Below are 22,499 nucleotides of genomic sequence, written 5' to 3'. Positions count from 1 at the left end.
TGAGCTCATGGTCTAAAGCTGATGTCAGCCTCCAGGCATGCCCAACTGTCCCCCTGCCCTGCAGCGATGCGTAGATCCTGGCTCCTTTCCATGCCTAACCTGTCTCCCTAGCAGGGACGCCTGCAGTAGTGCCCCGCAGCAAGGGTGGCTCCAAGCACGGGCACCAGGCACCCAGGTCAGCCCAGCAGATGCATGGGCGCAATGATGAAGTCTATACATGCAAGATGCCAACAACTCTTTTCTTAGGGGGGCTCTACTCTTCCACCACTGACATCAACATCATTAATAGTACCACGGGGTATCACCCCCTAACAGGTAGCTGCACGCCCAGGCACCCCGAGCCCTCCTCGTGGCCCCGAGGTGGAGCCAGCTTTCGGGATGCCCTGGATTTGCAGTTGGCAGAGCTTTGAGCACGGCCATGCGGGGAGGGCAGAGTCAGCCTTCTGTCACCCCAGCGCAACTGCAACAGCATGAGCAAGCCAGGTTTTAACAAGTAAATCTACATAAAAGCTTTCTCTGAAAGTGATTACTTAATATAACAACCAGCTGTCTCTTCAATTCTTGCTGAGGCAGCCTATCTTCTCACCAGTATTCACAGAGGGGGAAAAAAAGGGAAAAAAAGGCAGCAAACCTGTTTTGTCTGTAGGGTAAGCAAAGCTTCAGAGAAATAATGTTACCTGACAGACAGAGATGCCAAGTGCTTTTTTTATTTTTTCCTTTCCTAACCATCCCATTCATTTCTTTACAGGAAAAAGAGCTCTTACTGCTGGGGATGGAAAGAGGTAATTACTCATTAACCCCTTAAACCCCAATCCCACAGCTTTTTGTACATCAGCTACACAATCTAATTACCATCATTTTTATGTTAGCACTTATCAACACAGGATCAGAGTGTCTCCTCTTCAGTTTGGCTGGTCCTGTACTCCAGCTGCATCACCTCGCACAGAAAAATAATCACCGTAGGAGAGCACTGTGGGCACCAGCAGAGCCTCCGGACTGTGAAACAGAGTAGGGGACCATCCAGGCCTACAAGAGCTGTATCTTTTGACCCAGAGACAGCCATGGCTTGAATAGATGAGTCTGTCCCACAAAGTCATTCAGGAACATTCATCTGAATTAATTAAATGCCCAAATTTATGTTAGGGCACATTAAACTTCTGCATGGCCAATTTTATTCAGAATTAATGTAGCCTTTGATTCCGAGGTAAATTGCACAGAAGAGTTTAATAAGAGGTAACTAATGGGTTTCAAAACTAAATTTGGATTCATCTTCCTAGAGGCTATCGGGTTAGCTCCAGAGGGATAAGCCCTTACAGAGACAAGAATCTGGGACAGAGAGGTTTTAGGGGGAGTTTGTCAATGGGCTACTGAAAAGGGGCAAAAAAGTACAATTTTTTAAATTACCCTTTTAGTCTTCATGTAAATCTTGAGAAGGGATGATTTTTCCACATTTGTTATCAAGGGTGTCCTCTTTAATGTCAGGAATGGCCCTGCCTCCTGGGATGGAGCAAGGGTCCCCTTTGACCATCATCTGATTTACAGGAAAGCAGGAACACCCCCACTTTCACCCATTTTAGGAAAACTTTTCATTGCTGTTTTTTGTTTAGTTTTGAGATGGGTACAGCCCTGACCTCCCAGACTTTGCAGGAAGATGCCTCCCCGCCTCTCTCCCTGCTCCTTATTATAGCAGCAGCTCCTGGCTGTAGGTGCAGGCATATAAGGAGCAAGGCAGCCGCCTGGGCATGAATCACTGCCTGGACACCCAGTCCCCCTGTCTTCCAAGGAAACGGGAATGGAAAGCACGGGCAGAATTTTAGCTGTCCTGCTAGAAACAGTTCGATCATGCTGTTTAACAGGAAAAATGGCTTCAGTCTGCAATTAGGCATGGCTCTGATTTGTAGTAAGGAATTCAATGGTGCCTCTCCCAGAGGATCTAGGAGAGTAAAGAGGAGGGGGTGAGAGTAGGACATACCTAAATAGTTTAGAAATTATTTTTAAAATCCCTGTTCAGCAGAAACTAGCTAAAGCAGAGTATGATTTGCTAGCTAAACAGTATTTGCTTAACAAGACACTCATTTGTGCACATTACTGCTATTAAGTAATCAATACACCTGGGTGCAGGGCTACACACAGTTTATTGCTCCTCCTTTTGCTTTGCTCTGACTCAGCACTGAATCTGTATGATTGTGCAGGTATTACCCAGGCAGCCAGAAAGTTTCTTGTGATAAATAGTGGTAGCCAAGGGGGGGGGGGGGGGGGAATCAGGCATATTTTTCACTGTCTGACTCTTACAAGGTTGGGGTTTTTCCTATTTAACTAGAACCTCAGACTGGTGCTTCTCTCCAGTCCAACTCTTTGCACCACCTACTGCCTTCAGGAACCCATCTAACAGACGATTCATCTTTCAGCGTGTTCACACCTGCTCAATTACCATAAATGGAAGAAATGTCCTCTATTCTACTGCAAACAATGGGAAGGATTGCATTTACCTTTCTGCTCAAAACCAGAAAACAGTTGCTTTCAGAGCAGGTTATGAAACTCCCAACGTCTCAAGTCAGGAAAAGTCTGTGTCACACGAAGGCGACCACGCGCTGTCGGTCCCCACAGCCAGTTAGTTAATAGAGCTGTGATAGTCCTGTCTTAGAGATCCAGTTTTCCTCAAACAGATTCTAAACCATAGCACGTTTTCCTTTGCAAAAGAAATAAATTTTAAAGCCTAAAAATGATGCAGGCCAGCTTCTCACCTGATGTGATGAGATGTAATATTTTGTCCTGCAGCCAGCTACAGGCAGCCAGCACACAATTAGAAGAAAGAGCAATCCTTGTGCACCAGCGCATCCGGGCACTAATCAAAGACATTCAGAAAACTACCCTCCTGATGCGGTACCAAACACAGGCAACTTTCACCCTGCTCTGAACCATCCCTTTAGGCCGAGTTCAGCAAGGTGAGCTCAACCTACTCACTGATTTCACTGGTACGAATTCCCATCTAAAATTAGGCACATGCTTAAATGCTTTGTCAGGCTCAGGCTCCCAGATTAACTGCAGCCTTAGTCTCTCCCAGCACTGCACTCGACAGCGAGCTCCTTCCCACTCTGTCCCCACCCATCTGAGTCTTTGGGGAATGTTGCCATGGATTTCCACAGGACACAAAAGAGTCCATATTGGAAGAACCCTGTTAAGGTTGCTAGGCGTAAATATTGACTTAACGGCTCTTCCGCCTTTTTTCTTTTTTAAGAACAGATTTGTTGGCCATGGCTGGAAAAATAAAATGCTGGAGTATGCATGATTCACTCTGGCACTCACACAAACATGCAGATCAGTTGGCTGGCAGCTCGCTCCTCTGTTAGCAGAACATCGCTTCTAAAATGTGTCATTTTGTTTTGGCAGCAAGAGCGTCCAAGCCCGCAGACAGAGAGATAAAATCTCCTACCTTCCATGTACTTCATGTGGGGACCGCTGACCTTCCCCAACACAGAACATTTGATTAATACTTCCAACAGCTTTTTAGTTGAGACACACAGAAGGACTGACAGGATGCTGCAATCGTTTCACACTAAAAGCCCAGCCCAGAAACTTCCCTTCTTGGACCCACTCTCTTGGGTCTGCTGACACGAGAAAGGACTGCAAAACAAACTGCAGGTAAAACTTTTTATTCAAAAGTCTTTTGAATAAAGGCTGTTTCACAGACAATAAATATTGAGACAGAAGATACTTAAGGTCACATGGGAAGTCAGCAGCAGAAGTGAGAAGGGACCCAAGGGTTTTGGTCATTGGATTCATGCTTTCACCACCAGGTTCTGCTTCCTACAGTACTCCACGCACAGACTTTTAATCCTGAATTTAAAAAATGTTATTTAAAATACGACTTCAACACACGACATCATCCAAACCCTTTTAGATATTGATTCTGCCAGACCTGGATGATTTGGCAGGACTGGCAGGGGCACAGACCTCCTCCAGGGCAGCCTGAGGGTACAAAGTGTGTATGCTTGTGTACACCGGTCCTGCACACGGCCAGCACAATCCCCGACTGTCCCCAAAAACCTGCTCACCACACACAGGGGCACGAGCAGCTCACCTGAGAGCTGGCAGAGGCTGCAGGGAGTATATTCAGGATTCCCCAGTAGAACCCCATTTGACATACAACCAGGGGAACTCAAGAAGAGTTGCATTTCACAGCACTCAGCAGATGTCTGCCAGAAAGCAAGTACCTTGTCAGGAGGAAGACAAAAATCTAATGACTGAATATAAGAGGAGAAAGTCCAGCGTCAGAAAAGAGATCCTTCTCTAAGGGATCACGAGGAGTTTGCTTGCATTTCAGCTAGGCAGGGTGTCCTTTGGGACTTTTACCCCGTCGGAGTTTAAGCATCCCCCCCAAAGGCATAATGCAAAACCAGAAAGGGAGACCAGGATCAACACATGTGCATATTTATATTTGCTTTGCATCCATCCTCTGTGGCTCTAAGCCTTCCTCTCAGGGAACAGGGACCAGTTCCTCCTGCCAGGCATCCTCTGTGCACATCCCCTTGAGAAGCGGTGGTTCGGTGCATGGCATGTTAAGGCTGCAGCACCTCACAGCCATGCAGGGCAGCCCAGGTCTCTGGCACCCTACCCACTAATTAGACAACACACAAACCAGCCATCCCCACTCAGTATTAAGCTACCAGAAACAAAAGCAAGGACACTCAGATACCTTTGGAGCTTAGCAACAGCTGCTCGGGATCCACTCCACCTCTCTGAAATCTGTTTTTACTGACACCTTTTGAAGCAGAGAATTAATTGAACAGAGAAACAGGTTGATATCCCCTGTGCTGGTTTTGACTGGGATAGAGTTAATTTTCTTCACAGGAGCTAGGATGGGGCTCTGTTTTGGATTTGTGCTGGAAACAGTGTTGATAACACAGGGATGTATTCGTTATTGCTGAGCAGTGCTTACACAGAGTCAAGGCCTTTTCTGCCCCTCACCCCACCCCACCAGCGAGTAGGCTGGGGGTGCACAAGGAGTTGGGAGGGGACACGGCTGGGACAGCTGACCCCAACTGACCAAAGGGACATTCCACCCATATGGCATCATGCTCAGCATAGAAAGCTGGGGGAAGAAGGAGGAAGGGGGGACGTTTGGAGTGATGGTGTTTGTCTTCCCAAGTCACCATTACGCATGATGGAGCCCTGCTGTCCTGGAGATGGCTGAACACCTGCCTGCCCCTGGGAAGGAGTGAATTAATTCCTTGTTTTGCTTTGCTTGTGAGCACGGCTTTTGTTTTACTTATTAAACTGTTTTTATCTCAACCCAAGAGTTTTCTTACTTTTGCTCTTCCGATTCTCTCCCCCATCCCACCAGGGAGGAGTGAGCGAGCAGCTGGGTGGTGCTTAGTTGCCAGCTGGGGTTAAACCATGACATCCCCTCTCCTCAAGCGTAGGCAGATCCAGTTTGTTATTTTCTAAGCGTTCCTTTGGTGGCACATACAAATTCAATACTGTGTCTGCTAGCAAAGACATCTACTTTCAGAATAAATACAATGACATGCAAACTTTGTATTAGCAACAGCTAAGTAGAAGACATCAGGAGATAAAAAAGGAAAAATCTCTCTTAAGGTTCTAACGTGCACAGGACAAGAGACCGAGTAGATCTAATTGGATGAAATTAAGGAATTTTCCGCCCACTCTCTCCTGCCCTTGCAGCTGGAATAGAGCAGCCCGGGTGCTGCCTCCTGGTTTCTCAGGAAATTGTTTGCAGAGAACAGAAACGTTTCACAACACAGAAGCAAGAAATAACCTCAATGATTTCTCTGCTCTACTAGCCTAGGGTCAAGGCTGATGCATGCCAATCCTTACTGCATGCCAATATTGCTGCTCCTATACCCATACATGAGGTATAGACCCACATAAGAAAGGGGGGACAGACCCATATAAAGAAAGGCTCTTTCAAGCTGCCAGTTATTGGCTGTTATTACCTGGTTATGGAGATGGCAATGGTTGAGCTTTATGACAGGTTCTCAATAACATTACACAGCAAGCCAGCATGCTGCACTTATCACTGGGTTTACATTGTACACACCTGATATGGGTCCAGCAATGGGAAGGCAACTGTAAGAGATGTTTGTAGCTGTTTGGAGCCCCACTTACGTCCCTCCACTCCAAAGGATCCCCTCTGCCTACTGAGATGGCTGAGTTTGCCCTTGAACCTGCTCCTTTGACTTAGGCTGTCTGAGCATTTAGTTCAGAAGTATCTAGTTAGTTTTAAAGATTTAGGATCAGTTTTGTCACATGATGCCCATATGATCAGACATCAGCTTCTACATGACCAAGAGCTGGGGCAAGAAGTCCCACTAGGGACAGCACTGCAGCAGGAATCAGAGTGCCCCAGTCCAATGTAGACTTCTATATAATTGTACTACCTTTAATTCAATAAGAAGAGAAGGTTAGAAGTTTAAAACTATTTACATGGACCAATCCTAAAGTGACCAATCTCTTTTCCATTTCCTAGAAAGAAAGTCAAGGGTGACGAGTTCAGATCCAAGTGTATCCAGTCAGGTGAGATGAATCCCACCTTCAGGGCATAAGATGAGGAAGAGGAAAGCATCAAGCCTCTAATGACTACACTGAATTCATAGCAGTCGTGAGCTGACTTTTTCTTATCCATGTATTCCAGCCACGGCCAGGAAAAAATACACACTGTGGACAACCCTGATGAAAATAGAAGTTGCCCTGCAAAGTCACTTCCAGAAGTGGCAGAGGTACCTCTCCATGCTACAGGTTACCACCGTCTCCTATAACAATCCATAGCATGCCATAGTTTTAGGGCAATTCGCATACAGACTGTTTTAAGCACTTGGAAGTAATAACCCTGGTCCTGCTCTCCTCAAAGACACTGACCCAACTGCTGACATTATTAGTGGATAAGGTCTTTTTAAGGCATCACGGGCTTTACTCCAGCCTAACTGCACTTCTTTCCCACTTTGCAGTCATCTGGCTGTATTAATACAAAAGAAAACCAGAGCATTTCTCAAAATGATTTCAGCATCATTTAAATTCAGGTGATCTTGTCTGCCTGTGATGGGCTGACCAACCTGTCAGTCACACTTGTCAATCACTGCTCCAATCACTGTTCCTGCTCCTTAAAAGCAGGAGTCTAATTGAAGCGAAGAAGCAGAAATGAAGGTCTGATACTTACTTTCTCAGAACTGCAATTTCATTTTCTATGCTGCTTTCCTTTCCCTTCAGTGCCTTCTTGGGAATGCACTTGACTGCAAAGAGTTTCCCACTTGCTCTCTCTTCAGCCAAAACAACTTCGGAGAATGCACCCCTGAAAGAAGAAAAGAAAAACACCGGTTTTAAGTGGTGCCTTTTCTTTCACAGCTATTAACTGAAACATAATCATCAAATCTAGTTCTTCTAGTGTCTTTTGATAGCTGCTCTTGTTAATCACAGCAACGGCATTACGAGCATCTTTCTTTGCCTTTACAAACATACACAGACATTCACATTCACATAATATATTAAAGGCTTACCAAATGCAACAATTTTAATAAAGAATTATAGTCCAGCAGACATATGAGCAAAGCTTGAAAATCAGAAAGTACCATTTCCACCCATATGGGCATGGACTGTTGTCCGGCTGCTGATTTGATGGATGGTGTACCTTTCCCCTTCCTGAAGTTTTAGGATGTTTAATTCACATAGCAGCCCAAAGTCCCTAGGACTAAATGATGCACCAGTGCCAAGAGTGCTCCCAGTTCCTCAGTGACCACAAGAGGTCAGGGCCTCCACTTCGGTCCTCCCTGGCAGCCCAGAGCATCTCCTCACCGTTGGCTCAACCCTGACTCAGACGAGGAGGCAGCAGAATTTCTCTATGTACACAGAGTTATTCCACAACACAAACTGCTGTGTGTGTAATCACTAAAGCCAAAGAATCGGATTAAATCACAAGCCCAAACATCGGCCTTAATAGCAGCCTCCCTACAGTTACCCCAGAGAGGATTACACAAATAAAGAAACTTCATCACAGCAGCCAGTCACTAATTGCCAAGAGTGGGCAGTGCCTCTCCTTCATTAGGTTATTCCATAACAGTGTATTATTTCTTGCACTCTCATCGCTTCCTCCAAAGCATCTGGACCTTACTGGGGAGAAGCCAGGAAAATGTTACAGTCAGTGCTATATACACTTTTTTTCTGTTCTCACACTGTTTTCTGAGCATTTGAGCATCATTCAGACACTGCTGGTCTGGATGGACCTTTGCTCTGGCACACTGGGGCCGCTCATGTTCCAGTGCTCGTTACTGGTTTAGCAGCAAGGTACTGGGCAAGACAGAGCATTGGCCTGCTAAGGAACAGCAAATCTTTGCTCATATTCACGAAAACCTCCTCCTGAAGCACCCACTTTGTTCAACAGTCATCAGAGCCAAGGACTTGTTTAACCAGATCACAACTGAAGGATTCACCAGCTGAAGGATCATATTTTATTTATACAAAATAAAAAGAGGCAGGACACTTTCCTTCATTTTTTTCCCCCCATCAGTAGATTATTCTGCTCTTCTACATAGCTCTCTGTGAAGAGAGCTTGGCAGCAGGCTGAGCAAACCAAACCATGCTCCAGCCCGCTCTTAAAACGTTAATGTTTGATCACAGCCTCATTTGGCTACCAGCAACTTTCTCTGACTCTCATTCCCCACAACTGCTGCTTATCTAGATGTTTGTGGATAAACAGAAGCGTTTCCTTTCCTGGCCAAGCTCTTCCTTTTTAAGTCATGCACTTCGATGACACAACCAAGTGGCTGTGATCTCAGAAATGGTTCCCAAGTTGCAAAACAACCGAATGAATCATTAAGCCAGTGCGTAAGTGGATAAGCGAAAGGAAGAGGCTGCTGCTTTGGAAAGAAAGTGCCTGTTTACCCAGAACGGCTTTTGTAGGCAGCAGCAATAGGGAAATGATGATGGGAAGTTTAGGAACGGATTAAAAGAGACTTTTGCAAACTGTTACAGCGGATGTTTGACAGCCTGTCTACATCTGGTAGTGACTCTCTGAACCAAGAATGCTTTGCTTCAATTTGGACAGTGGTCCAGACTCTGACCACATTTATGCCATGCTAAATACAGGAACAATTCACTGTTTTCTGCTTTGTGTATAATCTACCACGGCACGTCAGAGCATCACGGGCTCCAATTTAGAGTCCACACAATTGGTCCTAAAGGCTTGCGCAATAAAGAAATCAAGCCACCCAAAGCATTTTTAAAGACCTAATCTTTGCTTTCCTATTATCAACAGTCCTAGTCATTTGATTCACCAAATGGGGTTTTCACCCTGATCCTCACGCTTGGGACAGCAAGACCAGAACTGCAATAAAATCCTTCTACTGGAAAACCCTAAGACCTCTCAGTGCTTATCAGCTTCGGTTGCAGACCAGGGTGCTCAGAAACTCACAGGACTGCTCCCAACTATATTTCATGAACCCCTTAAGTCCCATCTGCTTAAGCTTTCAACATTGCACTTCGCTACAGCTGTGTCTTGAACAAGCTTCTTGCCTTCAGTTAAATGCTGTTAAAAGCAGCATATTCATACCAGTCATTTACTGATCACACAACCCTGCCAATGTTTATGATACTATAAAAACACAGAGAGCTCCCATCCCGATCTGGATTTCATTGCTGTTCTCAGACAACAAAATAAAGGAAATCCCTTTATATCCCTCTATGCAAGAAAGCCAGCTTTGGGAAACACCTCTCTTTCAGCTGGCTTCACCATTTTGCTGAGTTTCTTTCTCTGTTTACCAGGACAGCCATGGGGTTCAATGGTTGGAAATTTAAATGTGAATTTAAATGAAATTTTTTCAGGAGCTCTGAGATACTCATAAAAACCAATTCCATATCTCCTTAACAACTTTTCTCATTAAATCATGAAATGAGCTGAACCTCAGCTCAAGCATTCGCTCACATGTCAACCCTTGGCACTGACAGGGTGGTTTTTTACATTGAGTTTTATATGAGGCCATGGCATGAAATTGCTGGTTCTGGGAAGAGCCCTGGGCAACGAGGGGGGAGGACTGGGGTGGATCTGCCGGGAAGGCAGGAGGCAGATGTGAGGCAGTCTGTGCTATCCTGTGCACCATATATGCTCCTGTGTTCACAGAGCAAGGGGTGGGAGGGAAAGCAACAAGGCAATGCACAAAAGAAAGATAAGTGAAGTGCTGAAAGGAAAGAGAAGGGCGGGAACAGATGCAGATAGGGATCAAAGAGTTAAACACAGACTGAGAGGAACAAACAGTATAGGACAAGAAGAAAGAAATGGTAGCAGGGAGCATCAACAAGGAAAAGCCAGCAAAGACACTCCTGGAGTCTGCTGGAGTCAGGGAAGAGTCAGAAATAATAGTGTATAGACGGGCAAGCAATTATCATAATTTCAAACACACAGCTGAATTCATCCACCCTTAACGATACAGTCCAGCCCCCATTAAACCCCTCTTGACTCACGTATGAATAGATAAATACCAGAGAGAAAGTCAGAAAGACAAGGCTGCTCGTTTTCTTGCTAACAGCAATATATCCTACAGCAAATTCTCTGCCTCCTCAAAACAGTTCCCCAGAACTACCGACCTGGCAGGCTTGCTAAAGAAGATTTTCCCCCCAGAGAACTGTGCCCTTTAAAATCAAGACATTAATGAAGGAAGCAATTTATCTCTAAGAATTTATTACGATTCTCCATTGAGGATTAAAAATTAATTGTGTACAAAGTTCTATACAGAGGTTTGGTTTTGGAAAATGTTGCCCTTTACACCATCAAAGTGACAGGACTTTTTGTCAAAAGGACATGACTTCTGTTAAGCATCATCAAGTAGTGCTACATGATAAAAAGGAAAAATACAATACAGGAGATGTTGGACAACCAGAATGCTACATGTCTGCAGCTCAGACAGGCCTCTGGATTAAAACCCCACCTCTCCTAGGAAGTACTGCACGGTCTCTATAATGACATGATATTCCCAAGACCCACCATTTGCAACCCATATGCCAGTATCTCCACAGTCATAGCACTGAGCAAGAAGGAGATTCAGAAACCTCTTGGTCAATCTTGTATTTTGAATTACGAGTTTTTATCTGAAATTTCATACAGGGAAAAACATAATTTCTGTGAAGGACACAAGCAAACAGGGATATTTTTCATTCTGTGTAACACCGAGGAAGGTGTTTACTCTATGAAAATATTTGGGGGAGTTTTATTCTCCTACCCCCAGAAAATATGGCCCAAAAATTATTTTTACATTCTGATACAGATTTAAAAAAAAAAATAGGGAGAAGAGGTTAATTGATTAAATTGATTTTTAAAGGTGTCTGCACTGGTTGGGATGTCCCATTCCCTTCAGTTGGGAAATAGGTAATTGCAACCTTTCCAACGTGCCTGGGGACCCAGCCTTCACCTCTCTGAACAGGGGCTTCAAATCCCTTGAGGAGCTTTCCTCGTCCTGCCTGGAGATTATAGCAAACAAATAAAAAAGCATCATGGTTTTGAGGAAGTAGGACAGCGGTAGAAATGGGTAAATGAGAAACTTCTGCAAAATTAAACCACCTACTTAGCTGCTGAAATACGTGTGTGGCAACTGAACCTATTTTTGAAAGTTTTGACCATGTTATCATTTACCCTAGAGGATCGACTCTTTTCAAATTTCTAATTAAGGCATGGAATAATTTTATGATCTAGATCATTTTTATATGAATTAGGAACAATGTAAGGGGAAGAAAAAGAGAGGTTAAATGACTTGACGTGTCACATTGAGATAATGGCAAATTCTAGAAGGTGGTTGAGACATTCTGACTCCTCACCCCTTTGCACACATCTGGACCATGCAGCATCCTATGAGATGTCAATCTTTTATAGCTTTAATTTGTTTAAATTATTTATCATCCAGTTATTTTCTTTAATCTAGATTTAAAGATTAGGATTTCAAGATTATCATCAGAATATGAATGGCATTCATACCCAAACAGACTGGATTTTCTACTAGAAAACAACGGCTGCAAGGCTAGGCTATCCTGTAGATCAAAGCAAAATAAAGGCCAAATAACTTTTTCCTTCATCAGTTTGAACTATAATTTAATATGAACACTTAATTTCTGAAATACAATGAACAACATATACTGTGACAGCAGATCCATTCTCATTCATCAAAAAAAAATGGCTGACAAAAATACTGACAAAATGAAGACAAAGAGTTGACAGAGGGATAAAATTTTTTTCCATTTGCAGAGACCTCCACGTTGAGCAGTTTTCCACTGCATTAGCAGGTGCTCTGTCATACTAAATCAACAGACATAGTCAGGAAACAGATTTCACATCTTCAGACTGTGTATAGCTAATGATCTTAATTATGATACAGTTGGCTTTCTGTGTGTACTTTGCCCCAGACAAACCATGGAAAAAAAGTAGTGAACACTCATGGTTTGAAAAATATACCATGTCCACGGTGAAGATCACTGAGATGGGAGACCAACCAAATCAACATAACACCAACCAAATCAAAGAAGGTAACTTCTGTAGCATGGCTTCAGCAACCACACACAAATTCTGCTCCTTGACTCCCCAAAGAAAGGTGACTTCGAAATGCACTACAAACAGAGGCAAGTATACAAGAAAAAAATCTTCTCTGGCATTTTCACAGCTTTTCCCATGGACCTCAGGGAGTTAACTGTGGGATGAGCTCAGTCTCTGTGTAACCAGTACATACCAGGGAGATTCTGGTCCTGCAGACTATTTTTCTACTAAGCCATTTTTCTGCATAAGTCATGTTCAATTTTTTTTTTTTTTTATTAAATTTTCTACTCAGTCATTTCTGTACACACATCCTCACTCTCCCAAATTCCAGGCGCATCCCAACATAAACCCAAAATAAGACTGGAAATAAAGTTTTTCACTCCAAAGTCATGTCCATGAATGTCCTGACATTTGTGGGAAAATTAATTTACAATGTAGTTTTCAATAGCTCCGTGATGTCTGAATGCAAAGTTAACAAAACCAAAGCGTGGAGGGTGTTTTTACCCAGCCAAGAGCAAAGGAGAAGGCTTTCAGGACTGCCTTACATGTGGTACAGAAGTCAAATATCCCTACACATTCCCAAGAGCTGAATATAAATTTACAGGGAAAGAAACACACTTCCTAATCTGGTTGCAGCCATCTATTCTTTAGAGGACAAATGCTTTTTCTAGCTATTTTCATTCATCAAACGCATAGTCCCAACCCTGCAGCCCCTTCTATGGCAATGCTTCCTCTGCCTGGGCAAAAGTAGAACAACCAGGATCGCTGTATTAACACCGGTATTTTTAGCCTCACTACTCATTTAACATCCACTGAGCCACCCAGCCACAACTGAAAATGCTGTTTTCTACCTTGGGGCCCAGTGAGTGTCTGCTGTAACACCAGACATGGTCCTGCCCTGGGCTGTCTCTGACCCTGGTTCCCCCACCCAGGGCTGATCATGATCCCCACTCGCAGTGATGTCCCCCATCCCCATGGTGGGGGGATGTCTGGGGCTGGGGGCTCGCTGATGCCCAGGGCTGGGGCTGCTACTGCAATTACAGATGATGAACAGCACTTCCCACTGTGCCAAAAATACTGTTGCTGTTGCCTGATGGACACCCAAACAATGGCAAGGGGCAAAAGTACTCTCTGCTATGTGTTCCTATAGCAAGGAGATCCTTTCTGGACCATTGACATGTCTCTCTGTGCCCTGAGCCATTGCCCCATGCCAATACCTTCAGCATTTTGTCTGAGCTAAAAGAGCCGTTAAGACCATTGGGATCCTCTGATGATTAGACGCTTCCCCACAGTGCGAGAGAAGCCCAGGAATCACCATGACCAGGGATGGGCAGCACTTCCCCAGCTCCAGACTTCACCTCTCCAACCACCTTGCTGCTCCCCCTCTAACACAATTTTTCAGGGAGAGGAACCACATCAATACACAGATCTCTGCTGGGACTTAGAGCCACGACCATAACAGAGACACACGATATCATACTCCAGGTAGAGCTTCTTCTTTCCACTCCTTATAAACCAAGTTTTTTTTCTCCCACCATTACAGGGCAACTCACTGCAACAGAATGAGCAGCAGAAAGCTTTCATCTTGCGTAGTCACCAAAAGTGTTTGGATTTGTTTGGATTTAACTTCCATTTTTGGGGGGTACTATTATCTACAATTACAACAACAGCTTAGTGTTTTGACAGTTTTTGTCACCAGAGTCAGCTGCAAGAATTTTAATGCCAATTTGAGGCTTATCAGTTTTTCTGGTTTAGCTACTCAATATTTTATACTCTCAGGAAAACAAAACAAAACAAAAAAACCCAACAAACCCAAACCAAAAAAACCCTAGAATTAAGATTGAAAATCCATGTCAGCTACTTAAAGGAAAGCTACTTAGAGGAGAGAGACTTCTGTGAAACCAGAAAACACCCATTTAAAGTTGCACATTATAAAGCATGAAATTATGACAGTATAGTCAAGGTGGTTTCCTTCACACCCCTGCCTCTTCCCCTGCACCACCTTCACCAGAACACGACCACCTCCTTAATGGGCAACAATCATCTTCAGACAAGGAAAAAATGCTGGAAATCATTTAAACTATTCTGTAGTTGAAATTAGTTCTTCACTCCAGGATGAATTTCAAGTTCACAGTGGAGCATGGCACACACCACCAGCACTCCATGCCACTGAGAAACTCCCTTCCCTGCCTTCAAACATGATGTTGTGAGGCATCAGCAAAGGTGCCGCACTGCTCCCTTGCATCCTGAGCACTTCTGCCTGCCCAGCACCATCAGCGAGCCAGCTCAGCTGCCACTTTGGGGGCCAGCAGGGAAACACCAACTTCGAGACCTGTGTTGCAATGCAGGCAGGAGAGCAGAGCGCCTCTGGGATGGCTTCCAGCCATGCGGACGGGAAATCCTGGAGTGCTTGGGGCACTCCAACTCATACACCAGCGGGGTGAAGGCACCAAAGCACACGGCCAAGGAGACTCCCGGGCAAAAAAAGCCATTACGTGCGGAGCAGAGCAAGGAATATGGGCTTCAGTGCCATAAAACTTATGTTCAAAGATGAATAAACCACATAAAGCACAGAAATTAAGCCAAAAAGAAAAGTTTCTGCAGAATCTCTTCCCTTTCTGAGATGAACTAATTTGTTTTAGCTGTCTGGTGTATGCTAATTTAATAGGATGCTATGCAGCCTGTTCTGAGACAGTGATGCATGGATGCTAAAAAGGGAAACTGGCCCCGTGCAGATCCCCAGTCATGTTTGTTATTACAGTCCTCTTCTTTCCTGAACTGTTTGCTCCTTTCTGATTAATCCTGACCCCTATTAGAAAGGAAAGTATTGTCTTTAAAGGCCTACTACATTTACATTACATCCTCCCGTGGCAATCACAGTAAAGCTATCCAGAATCAAAAGCAAAACATACAGCTTTCTGTATTGAGCTCTTCCTTCCATTATACACTTCACAAATGAGCTGTTAAGCAGTTTATTTTCTCCACTGATGATCACTTTCTTTCCAAAGTGAATATTCAAGTACCTTTTTTCCACTTTCATCTTATAAGACAAAAGGAGCTCGTTGTCTCCCAGGGTTTATCTGATGGCAGAATTCTCACAAGGAAATTACCTTTCTTTTTCTAATAATGACCTCAAACCTTTCTTGAGGCACAAGTAATCTCCATAATTTTTTTCAAAGCATTTCCCTGTTCTGACACTGATATATGCAGGGTCTGTTACAACACATCTGATTTCTGGAGATCTTATCTGGCCATATAAAGCAGATCACACCAATTTGAAAAACCAGGTTTCTTCTTCTTCCTCCACATGGAAACTTAAGAAATTATCTGGCACACCATGGCACTCTCCAAGAGGCTGGCTCAATTAAGGAACAACTGGATGACATTGCAAGTTTTAAAGCAAAGCAAAGATAGCGCAGACACTATAGTTTTGCTTGCAACAATTCCTATGTTCCTTCTAAAGAGAAGGTCTTTAGTTAAGATGAAACTAGCAACTACCTAAAGATCAAATAACTTTGCAGTTGTGTCTAAACCATGGGAAACTCCCATTTAGCCAGGATTTTTGCCTAAAGGTGTCTGGACCTTCACAAACCCAAGCTGCAAAAGCCTGCACAGCACCTTATTCCTTCAGGTGGCAGTTATCTATCTACAGAACAAAACTCAAGTATCAGTTCTGGTGGTCTTCCTCAGTGATCATAAGCAAACAATTGTATTACTTGACTTGTGATTCTCAAACACCAACCCTGTCCTTCATGAATTGTATGGCCCATTCTACAGATGAGGGACCCGAGGAACAGGAACCACATGGACCAATTCTTCTTGCTTAACTTTGTTTATAACCAAGGAACCTTGCATAATCTAAAAGTGCACACTCATTTTGTACTCAACAGAGAAGCATCTCCAACAGATGATTACATCCCATCCTAAAATATATTGAGGGCAGCACACTATGACCCTGTAGTAATCCTTAAGCCCTGTCAACCAAAAATCCCCTGCTCCATTTGCTGCCTGACTCTGGTCAAAGAGATCATCTGAGACGCCCAGACATTAGCACCAAGATGCTCGTCAGGCAGCTGCAATTAAGTCAGATGAATTCCAGCCTTAGGATCTGGTCTTGCTTCAAGAGAAAGCAGAGTCTGACCACCCAGAATGAAACTCCTCTGACCACATCTACATGGATGTTGTTGACCTCTAAGCTATTCCTGCATGTTTCCTCTTATGGGAAAGAGACGGCCAATACAGCAGTGCCATCAGCTTGTGCTGGGGTAACTATCTAACACTGGTCAGATGAATCACACCCTAAATACATCTCTTGATCTTCACTGGGAGAAAAGGGAGCCTAGGGGGGGAGATGAAGACATCCACAGTGTGGACACTTTGAAGGCTAAGGCAGACAAATCCCCTCCCCAACTCATAGGACCTGAGTATGCAGAATAACCACATATTCAAAATAAAAGTAGGATTAGGGCTTGTAAGGCTTCTACGCCCATGATTGCAGCACGGTTCCTGCTTATTCTAAGGACAAATTTAGATTTGTTAATCAGACCATGAAACCAAGGCACATCTCCTAGGATCTGCCTTTTCCAGTTTAATCCTTTAGACCCAATCTACAGCCCCCAGTCAGATAGCACTCCCCATGAACATGATGAGCAGCCACTGAAAGAGGAGGCCACAGGGTTCAGAGCTGTCAAAAGCACAGCTGAACAATTCTCATTGTGTAAGAGCCCTTCGATGCCACTATGAAACTCTAATTGAAACTTGTTCTCGTCCTGTTGTTACCCATCCAGCCGATCCTGCATATCTGTTTTAAATATTTGGACTAAAAATGATGTGTATTTTGTATCCTCGCCCACTCCAAGTCGTAGCTTAGAATTAAAAAAAAAAAAAAAAGCTAGCTAGAGAGGCACAATTCAGTAAAATGGAACACAAATTGTTTTGTAGCTCAGAACTGAGCTCTGATAGGAAAAGCCACTGCAGGATATCCAGAGCTCCATCTGCAGCCTGACTTCCAATGGCCACCTCTTAAAACACTAGAAGAGTGTTTGCTTTCCTACTCCCCAGCCTCTTGACTCATGTATCCACATGTGGCTTCATGTCTGAGATACATTAAGAAATCTTAGCAAACTGGTTTGCCTAGTAACCGGCAAGCTTGGAAAGAAACATTTTGGCAAAGATTATTCCAGTGTAACTGTATACAGAAGTTACCAGGCACTCCTGAAACTCACAGATATTTCTGCTAAAAGAATTGCCACGCACTCTCCATGTGTGCAAGCCTTAGTCCTGTTCTCGCTCAAACCTCAGTGCAAAAAGGGTCTTCCTTTCAGCTTCAGTTGCCGAGGAATTGCTCCACGGCTCCATGTTTAAGGTGCTGTGTTGAGACTACTGAGTTTACTCACAAAATAAATGCAACACCAGCACAACGTTCCTCCCATAAACTCATTGTCATGAGCCTCCACACTGCTCTGAAGGAACGTTTTTGATGTCATGGAGTTATACTGGGATTACCCAAAATGAAATTCCCCAAGCAATGTAAGGAACCAGAAGCCACACCAGCTTCCATCCAAACCAAGCCCAGCCTATGTGTTGATCCAGATGAAGCAGGGAGCATATGGGGCCTAGCAACAGAGGTCCTCCGGGTTTACCCCATGCTTTTAGCAGCAGAGAAGGCCAGTGAAACACACAGCAATCCCATCCCCTGAGGATGGGAACCATCCCCGCCTTCTGCTACCTCGTTCATATGATGGTAGAAGACAGCATCGGAAGGGAAGGAGTCCCTCCAGCATGGCAGACCTGCACCAAAGCAGCTGAGCCCATTAGTGAATCACAGCAGAGAAAAGGTGCTGGTGTTTCCCACATTTCATCTGAAAGGAAGGCAGATCTCCCCACCCAAAGAGTTGAGTCTGGTCCATGGAAGCCATCAGTCATTGAGATGGCCCATGGAAGCCATCAGCAGTGAGACAGACATTGACATCTCTGCTATATCGTCCATAAAAGGCTTTAGATTCCTAGTTCAGTAGCAACCAGTTTAGTCTTCATAGAAAACAATCACTCGCCTATTTACCAACCCTGCTGGTAAGGAGATGAAGACTAAAGACCTCCAGATCTGCCTAGGCAAGCTGCCACTACTGAGCTTCATCTGACTCACCAGAACCATGATAGACTCCGACTACCTGTGGCTTCAGCACACCGTACAAACGCAGGCCAGGGCTGGGCTACTTGTGCCTCAGTCTTCACCTCCCATTCTCCAGTGAGCAACAGCACAGGTGGAATTATCTCAGTACCCCAACCAGCTCACAAACACCAACCAAAGTCAACAGCTGCATAGGGATGACCTTCTGTGTTGGAAAACTTCAGCAGAAACAATCTGACAGCAACGCTGATTCCCTTTATCTGAAATGTAATCATAGCACATTATAGTCTCATAACACAATGACGAGTTTCCTAGGAGATGACTGCCACGCGCCCTACCTATTTTTAAAAATGAAATTTCTCAGAACTCATTTCCATCTCAAGTTGACATGCTACACACACACATCAACAAGCACCACCACCGTGCTTCTCAGCCATCATGCGGGGCCAGATAACCCAGACCAGACCTTGGATGGCAGGTCTGAGCAGTACCATAACATGCCTGATGAGCTGGATGAGGGTGGGGAGAGAGGAACACAGCTCTTCAAACCTGACAGTAATCATTTCTGTGTTTCTTTGGAAGCTGTTGCATAATTTCAAACATGAATAAAAAGGAAGCAGCATATTATCCTCCCAGATGACATGCACCCCAGAAGATGAAAGTCCTTCAGAAGGTTTGCACAAGAGCACTAGGAAAGTGATGAGGAACAGGCAGGGTTGCAGGAATCTCTCTCCCAGTGCACTGTAAAGGTTATCTGTGAGCCAATTCCCAAAAATACTGCAAGCAGCAGGCCACTGGCAGCGAGCTGAGGAGCTAAGCTGAGCCTGGTCCAGCTGGTAAAAGCTGCCTCAAGTTGCGCGTGGTACAGATGTGCTGTGGTTGGTATGTCAGCCCACAGAAGAGATGGGCTGCAGAGTATTCAAAACAGGTTAAAACTTGATTAAAGAAAAAAAGCTAGAAAGATTCCAGAAATTTGGCCTCCTGGGGAGCTGTTTATTGTCATTGAAAGGGCTTGGAGGGGGGAATGGTTAGATACTCAATCCTGACAGCAAGTGCACAAGTCGATCCCTGGGGTCATTTTAGGAATAGATCAAAATGGGACAGTGTCTCTCCCCACCATGATCAGACAGGGAGGTTCACTATGAAGAAATAAGCTTTGAGTCCTTTAAAACATGACAGGTCAAAAGGATGTATGTGAAACTGTTGGAATAGCAGAAAAAGCATGATACTTTCTTCAGGAAAACAGGTTTGCTTTCTGCTATGAGTAAGGGCCTAATTTGATTAGAAACTTTATGCTCTTTGAAACAAAGCCCTTTCCCCATTAAAATATTTCAGTTTCCAAGTGAATGAGAACTCATTCCAAAGGAATGGAGACTTGACGATCCTGAAATGTAAACCCACATGGCTTGCTCATGAAAAGTATCCTTTTTACCTGGTTAAAGGAAGACATGAAGGCGGCAAAAAATTATCAACGGGGTTAAGCAACAGGATCTCCCTGTCCAGGGTCCTTTCTTTAGTAACAGACATTAACAATTATTTAAAGAAAGAGTGTAAGAAGTGGAGCTCATGCAGCATAAGACTTCCCCCACCCTGTTTACGTCCCTAGCCTCCAACAGTCAGTGATCCAGAAAAGGGTTCTCTATTCAAGTGACAGTTGCATTGACCCATCATGTCTTAGCTACCTATCCTCTACTAATCTGTAGAATTTGTTTTCTCCAACCCATTTACACTTTAAATTTCACAGTCTCCTGTAGAATTGAGCTCCACTGAGTACAAATTATATGAGAAAGCAGTTCTTCTTGTTTGTTCATTTTACATTTGCTGCTCAATAATTTCTTTCCATAACTCTCTAGTAAAACGCATTTTAAATATGTTAAGTAACCAACTGCTTTCCCACGTCACGTAATGGGTTTTAATCACAAATATACTGAATGGTTTTTGAACCAGGACTAGAGAGTGGTGCTAGAAATGATCAGTGAAAGGAGTCTGCAGAACTGGATTCCCCTTTGCTCTCCATGGCAAGAAACTCTCGACCTATAGTAGGATATATATGAGACAAAACCAAAATTCTTAGGAAAGGAGGTATAACCTCTTACACTGTGCTAAATCTTCAGTGTCATGTTTAATTTTGAAATAAGAACTATAAAAACGAGGAAACTTGTTAAACAAGAAGTAAGAAGGTCCTAGGAGACAGAACCAGGAGAGTTAAAACTTGCCAGAGGCATAAGGACTGTTTAAAAACACCAACGCTTGAAACCCAGAACAAATATATACCCCATGTAAAGAAACTCGAGAAACAGAGAGGTCTGGCAGGCCAAGCAGCTGCGCAAGAGAAACTATGAGAACTAAGACAGGATCTTGAAAATCAGAAGCTGTGTGTCCAAATGAGGAAACAAAAATGGATTTTAAGTTCTAGTGGGTAAAATATAAAAACTTCAAAAGGCAGGAAAAAGTATCTGAAGAACAAGTTGCAGTAGGCAGGAAATTCAATAAAGACTATTTTGCACATATGAGAAGCCAGAAGTGTGTGAGATTGCTGATGGACCAGGAAGCAGTCAAGTATAGAAGCATCATGAATAAACCCACATGGCTAAAGCAAAAAAAGTACTTTTTTGGCATTCATGCTCACTGCAGAGAGGTTCGGGGAGGTTCTCATGCTGGACACACAACCTTCTTTACAAAGCTGGTAGAAGGGGTTATAGACTGGACTGACCCAACCATTCTAGGGGAACTCAGGCGTGAAACTACTGGACCTCCAAACACAGGCTGAAGTCTCTCCCTTAAAGCTTTATGGGTACCCAAAATTAGAAGGCAGCTTGCATGACATACTTTTTAAAAAGGGATTCAAAGGAACAATTCAGGAATTACCGTGAACTCCAGATTAGTAAATCTGACATCAGCAGGTCAGGAAATCTATAAAGAAGAATATCCCTCTGGCAAAAGACAGAATTATTGAACACCTGGAAGAATATGATAGATTGAGGAAAAGCTAATATGACTTTTGAGAAGGGAAGCCAGGCCTCATAAATGTACTGGAGTACTTTGGAGAGGTCGACATGTACGTCGATGAGGACATCCCGTTGATGTAGTTTAATTAGATTTCAATGGGATGCCTCAATGCAGGATCTCTGAGCAGCTGAGCTGTTAGGGGATAGAAGAAGCTTCTTGCATGGATAAAGAACTGGTTAAAAGATAGAAAACAGCAAGGAATAAATGGTAAATCCATTTAACATCCAGTGTTAGGGATTTCTAAGAAAGCAGTTTGCCACACCCTGAATGCTTCATGCTGTTGAGATCCTCCTCCTTGCCTGCAGGATATGGCAGAAGCAGGGAGGGTGACAGGGACGATCAAAAGTATGAAACAGCCCCATTATGAGGAATTACCGAATCAACTGGTACTCTTCAGCCTGGAAGGGACAACTGTGGGGGACAGAATAAAACTCAGAGTGTGGCAGGGCAGGTGACAGTCCCTTCCAACACAAGGATGAGGTGACAGCACATGAAGGACAGCAAGGACCCACTTCAAAAAAACCTTCATCCAGCTTGTTGCCATAGGACACAGTGGATATTAACAAGGATTCAGAAAACAACTGGAAAAATACTGGTGACAAAATCCATCCCAGACCACTAAAGACACCATTTGTGTCTCAGAAAATGCCTGCACACATCTCACTGAATACTAGGGGAGTACTTGCAGTATTATAATAATTACATTATTGTTAAATGCTGACCTATACTTTCCTCCCCAGACATCTGGCATTGGCTGCAGGGACAGGGCACTGGATGAGCTGCATTTTTGGTCTGACCCAGTACAGCTGTTCTTACAGTCTATTAATGCGGTGG

General features: G+C 43.9%; 1 protein-coding gene across 2 annotated transcripts in view; it reads right to left on the bottom strand.

Annotated features, from left to right (window-relative positions):
* The window catches only part of CAMK1D (calcium/calmodulin dependent protein kinase ID), a 228,468-nt gene that overhangs the window by 123,343 nt on the left and 82,626 nt on the right, over positions 1-22,499 (bottom strand). The window contains exon 2 of one of the 2 annotated variants that reach the window (XM_072857929.1): positions 7,178-7,309. The exons of the other annotated variant lie outside the window; for it this stretch is intronic. Coding sequence (XP_072714030.1) covers positions 7,178-7,309 — 132 coding nt within the window. The remainder of the gene's footprint in view (positions 1-7,177; positions 7,310-22,499) is intronic. 2 annotated transcript variants of the gene reach the window in all.

This window comes from Ciconia boyciana, chromosome 1, assembly GCF_034638445.1.
Source record: "Ciconia boyciana chromosome 1, ASM3463844v1, whole genome shotgun sequence".
Classification (NCBI taxonomy): Eukaryota; Metazoa; Chordata; class Aves; order Ciconiiformes; family Ciconiidae; genus Ciconia; species Ciconia boyciana.
Note: the sequence above shows the minus strand (reverse complement) of the source record. Positions and strands in the feature narration are given on the sequence as shown.